The 5,134-nt window shown below is 36.6% G+C and overlaps 1 protein-coding gene across 1 annotated transcript; it reads left to right on the plus strand.

The window, feature by feature from the left end:
• Nucleotides 1–203: 203 nt before the first annotated feature.
• On the plus strand, nucleotides 204–4,547 carry LOC108486455 (O-fucosyltransferase 36-like). The gene is made up of 3 exons (XM_017790515.2): nucleotides 204–1,802; nucleotides 2,632–2,881; nucleotides 4,009–4,547. The coding sequence occupies exons 1-3, from the start codon at nucleotides 553–555 to the stop codon at nucleotides 4,183–4,185; spliced, it is 1,677 nt and encodes a 558-aa protein (XP_017646004.1). The 5' UTR covers nucleotides 204–552; the 3' UTR covers nucleotides 4,186–4,547.
• Nucleotides 4,548–5,134: the final 587 nt, after the last annotated feature.

Raw genomic sequence — 5,134 nt, forward strand, 5'->3', positions numbered from 1 at the left:
ATTAAATTTTTATAATTTTAGAAGGTCAAAATATAATTTTATTTTTATTAATTTAAAATTTTTAAAAAATTTTAAAAAACCTAAATGACAATTTTTTATTTTAGAAGGCCATGGCCTATGCCAACCTCCCTTAGAATCGCCTCTATATGTGCACCATCTCTTTTCCTAGTTTCTATCGTAATTTTGCTTGCCTTTATTTATTTTAATAATTGAATAAATTAAACTTATCATTTCTCATGTACATTCAGTACGACGTCGTTTGCTTGTCGACAAAAACATATTATCGGGTTCGGGTCGTACCCAAGACAATGGTTGGACGACACGGAGTCATTTTCTTCCACCGACCTGTTTCTCTCTTCTGCCGCTTCGATAATTGACATTCTTCTTTACGCCAGCTCCGCTCAACAAAAATTCTATCGTTTTTAACCAAACCCTAAATTAACCAATCCCAGTCTCCATTTTAATCAACAAAGGTATTTTTTTGAAAACTATCAACACTGACTCAGCTATTCCATCACTTGCAGACTCACTGCTCCACTCTTAAGCAAGCAAATGGACCGACATTCATCCGACGAAGACGACGATCGCCAAACCTTAATCCACCAAAACGACACCAAGCACCTTCCACGCCAAATCTCAACCAGCCCACGCGCTTCCACCGCTTCAAGATCCGGTTTCCACATCGAAGAGCTGGAATCTCAAATCCGACGACGTTTCAAGCTCACCTTCAACAAGCGTTACCTCTTCGCCATCTTCCTCCCTCTCGTCCTCATCCCTATCTTCCTCTCCACCGACATTCGTTCCCTCTTCTCTTCCAACATCTCCTCCCTTAAATTCAATAAGGTGTCGGATCAACTCAAAGAATCCCAACTCCAAGCTCTCTACTTGTTGAATCAACAGCTAACTTCCCTTCTTTCTCTTTGGAACCACACTTTCGTCAACTCTAATGACAATGTCTCAGCCGTTCAGTTTGACGACATCAAAGCCTCATTGCTCAAGCAGATCACCTTAAACAAACACATCCAGCAAACCCTCTTATCCCCTCACAAAACCGGAAACACCCTCCAGAACGCCACCGTTTTAGACCCGGCCTATGCCGGTTACAGTTTCGACCGTTGCAGAAAAGGTGACCTGAAATTTTCTGAAAGAAGAACAATTGAATGGAAACCTAAACCCAATAAATTCTTGTTTGCCATTTGCTTGTCGGGTCAAATGAGCAACCATCTGATTTGTTTGGAAAAACACATGTTCTTCGCGGCGGTTCTAAATCGGGCATTGGTGATTCCCAGTTCGAAATTCGATTATCAGTACAATCGAGTTTTGGATACCGAGCACATTAACGATTGTGTTGGGAAAAAAGCTGTTATCCCATTCGAAGACTTCATGGAAATGAAGAAGAATCACGCTCACATTGATAGGTTCATTTGCTATTTCTCCAGCCCGCAGCCGTGTTACGTGGACGAAGAGCATTTGAAGAAGTTGAGGTCATTAGGAATTTCGATGGGGAAATTAGAGAGTGCTTGGAAGAATGAGGATATTAAGAAGCCGAGTCAAAAAACGATTAAGGATCTGGAAGAGAAGTTTGCTTCGGATGATGATGTGATCGCAATTGGGGATGTTTTCTTTGCGGAAATGGAGAGAGATTGGGTGACGCAACCAGGTGGTCCTATCGCGCATAAGTGTAAGACTTTGATCGAACCAAGTAAGCTTATCTTATTGACTGCTCAACGGTTTATTCAGACGTTCCTGGGAAGTAATTTTATCGCTCTTCATTTCCGGCGACATGGATTCTTGAAGTTCTGGTATCTTCTCCATTTTGTTGCAATTTTTTGCTTTAATTGTATAGGAAAGTTAGAATCTTTACTTTTAAGCCACAATGTTAAGCTAGAGAACAGAACTCTAAGGCTTTACTTGGTAGGGTGAAAGAAAATTGGGAGGATAAAATTTGAAAGGATAGAAACTAGAATGATGGAGAAATATTTTCATTTCCCCCCATTGTATGGTAGAGATCAAAAATGGAAGAAGAAAAAAAATATGCATAATTTTGAACTAATATGCAGATCTTTTATTTTCTCTACTCTCATCATTCTCAATTTTGAAGAATTGATTTTTATGCATTAAAATAGAAAATGATCTGTCCTACTATTTTCTTTCCTCTCACTTTTCTTTCCTCTCAATCACACTCAAAATCCATTTTCTTTCGACTTTTCCTTTCTTTCCGGCTATCCTTTCACTTTTCCACTCAACCAAGCACACCCTAAAGTTAAAATGATGGCATTAGCCTTATCTTGCTTTGATTGAGTATCAAAATGTCAACTTTATTTGTTTTAGTTGAGTACATGGCATCGTTCTGAGATAAGCTTTGATTTCAAAGCGTTCTGAATTTACTAGCATGGAAGAGTGTGTCCATAGTTATCGAGAATTTCATGTATTTGAATCTTAAGTGTTTTGAAACAATGTGGAATACTGGAATTGGATACAGATTCCCATCCTACCAGAAAGGGCTCTTCTTAACAAATGGTTTTTGGCGATTGCCATTTTAGTTATATCTTGGGTCAGTTTGTTTGGTCTTATGCTTTCAAGGGCGGGGTTTGTGTAATATGCCACTAACATTACTTTCTTATTCCCCAGCAATGCTAAAAAGCCAAGTTGCTTTTACCCTATTCCTCAAGCTGCGGATTGCATCACTAGAATGGTTGAAAGGGCCAACACTCCAATTATATACCTTTCAACAGATGCAGCAGAAAGCGAAACTGGTTTGCTGCAATCGATGGTTGTACTGAATGGGAAGACTATACCACTGGTTAAACGGCCTCCTCGTAATTCAGCTGAAAAATGGGATGCATTGTTATACAGACATGGCATTGAGGATGACCCCCAGGTGAGATTTTTATACTACTTTAGTGTTAGGAGGAAGAACCGTATGGGCCAGTTTTGTTTCTTGAACAATCCTGTGTTCTAATCAAATGTTAGAATGGTCTACATGACCAGCAATAGTCCTCTCATCATTCAAGCCTTCAACCCAGATGAATTCAGGATTTTCTAGATTTCAATTCCAACGTGTTGAAAAATAAAGTTGACTTATCCATTTGGCTTGTCAAGTAATGAGGCTTGTTTTCCTATTTCTATACCCTGCATTTTTATGACGTTGCAACTGTAAGATCCTCAGTTCTAGGTCTATGTATTAGATGTTATAAATGTGTTAGATCCATGGCATGAAGATTTTTTTCAAGGCGTGCACCTTGGCATGCCTATGCCGTGTACCTGAGTGCTAGACAAAAGTGCCTCAGACTCTTTTAGGTGAGGCGCTTTTGATTAGGTGCATGGCCGATGCCCTTAAGTATGCTCTTTTTCAAGGCAAAAGCTCATTTAAATGAAATTCTCTCTGTTTTCTTTAGCTTTTAACTTTTTTCATTATCTGTACCTCACTAGAAAGAAAGGGGATAATATCAAACTCTCTACTTCTCTGTATTTGGGTATTCATGCATATTGACCAACAAAAAGAAAATTGCATGTTTCATAGATATAAACTAGACCACTCTTTAAAGTTTATTATCAGACACAAGGACATATACCTATTGCGCCTTACTTCAACAAGTGAGCACTATGTTTTTGCCTTGCACTTAAGGCAATGTATGTGTTATAGCGTCTAAGTTGTGCCTTGCAGTCTTGACAACACTGGGCATGAATCAACTTATTGAGTTTAAATTATTGCAAAGGTTTCCTTGTATTTTCCACGTCTTTGTTGGAGTTCATCCTTATGAGTAATGATAATCAACCTGTGCTTGGTTATTAAAAGCACAAATTTGCCCCTATATATATTTGTCCATGGTTACCGAGCCAAGTTTTTGAAGTTTCTGAAATATTTGATATACATTATTATTCAGTCAGTTTGAAGGATTGTTTATGGGTGATCAAGCTTCCCCAACTGCATTTAACCTGCAGTGTCCGTACAATTACTATTTTGCATGGATCAATCTAAATTTTTTCTCTAATTGATATTTAAAGGTGGAAGCTATGTTGGATAAGACCATCTGTGCGATGGCGAGTGTGTTCATCGGAGCCCCAGGCTCAACTTTCACGGAGGACATTTTGCGACTCCGAAAGGACTGGGGAACAGCATCTTTATGTGATGAGTACTTGTGCCAAGGTGAAGGGCCAAACTTTATAGCTAGTGAGGAGTGAATAATATGCAGAAATGGCAGACTGTAAAATTATCATAACTCAAAGGGTCTCGAAAGATGCTCCATTGCAGAGGACGGTAGGTATGGTGTTACTGAATTGTAGTATATTATAAGAGCATTTCATTGATTTGATTACTTAATAGTTTTACAACATTCTTACACTGATGGAGTGTGTATGATGTGATCCACTTCGGGGTTGAAACCCCTAAAACCTGAATCCTTTTGTTGTGTTTGTAAATCAGTTGACCATCCATCAGTAATTGATGCAGGGTTTGGTCGCCCTTTTCTTCTTGATTAGGAACATACTTGAGGGTTTGTTTGGTAACTGATTGAAAATATTCAATTCATTGGAAAATTAAAATTTTCGGTGGTCTTACCTTTTTTTTCTCTATGCATTGAAAGAGATAGATTAGAGGAATGCCATAAATTTATTTATTTTTATCTTAATATTATATTATCCTTTAAATACAAAATTAAATCATAATAATTTAACTTAATTACTTTTATTGTCAGTTAGGATATTGTTAAAATACATGCACAGTGTAATTGTATGTATAAATATTTTAAAATATATGATATCTCAATCAACATTTGAAAACCTTTAAGATGTTTTTCATTTATTATGTCATAATTTTAATTAATTGATAAATTAAATAATGGGCTTATATATCTATTACAGATGTATAAAGAATATGGTTACATTTATATTATTATTTAAGCTCCTAGTTGGTATCACGAGTCAATTGGATACTAATTGATTAGGAAAATTAAACTTACGGAATAAAGTTATATTATGTGAAAGTATTTTAGTTTTTCTAATTAAAATAATAATAATAAAATATGCATATGGTGGAATTTGAGTTTCTCTCAATTGCATTGATAAAATTTATCACTTAATTAAAGCTTTATTTTAAATTTTATACATTTTAAGTTTATCGTACACACTTTAT

This window comes from Gossypium arboreum, chromosome 6 (assembly GCF_025698485.1).
Source record: "Gossypium arboreum isolate Shixiya-1 chromosome 6, ASM2569848v2, whole genome shotgun sequence".
NCBI classification, from domain to species: Eukaryota; Viridiplantae; Streptophyta; class Magnoliopsida; order Malvales; family Malvaceae; genus Gossypium; species Gossypium arboreum.

Excerpts from the sequence above, each read along its gene's own strand:
- LOC108486455 (XM_017790515.2), top strand. The coding sequence starts at position 553 with ATGGACCGACATTCATCCGACGAAGACGACGATCGCCAAACCTTAATC. Across the intron at positions 1,803-2,631 it reads CATGGATTCTTGAAGTTCTG|CAATGCTAAAAAGCCAAGTT; the intron begins GTATCTTCTCCA and ends CTTATTCCCCAG. Across the intron at positions 2,882-4,008 it reads GCATTGAGGATGACCCCCAG|GTGGAAGCTATGTTGGATAA; the intron begins GTGAGATTTTTA and ends TGATATTTAAAG.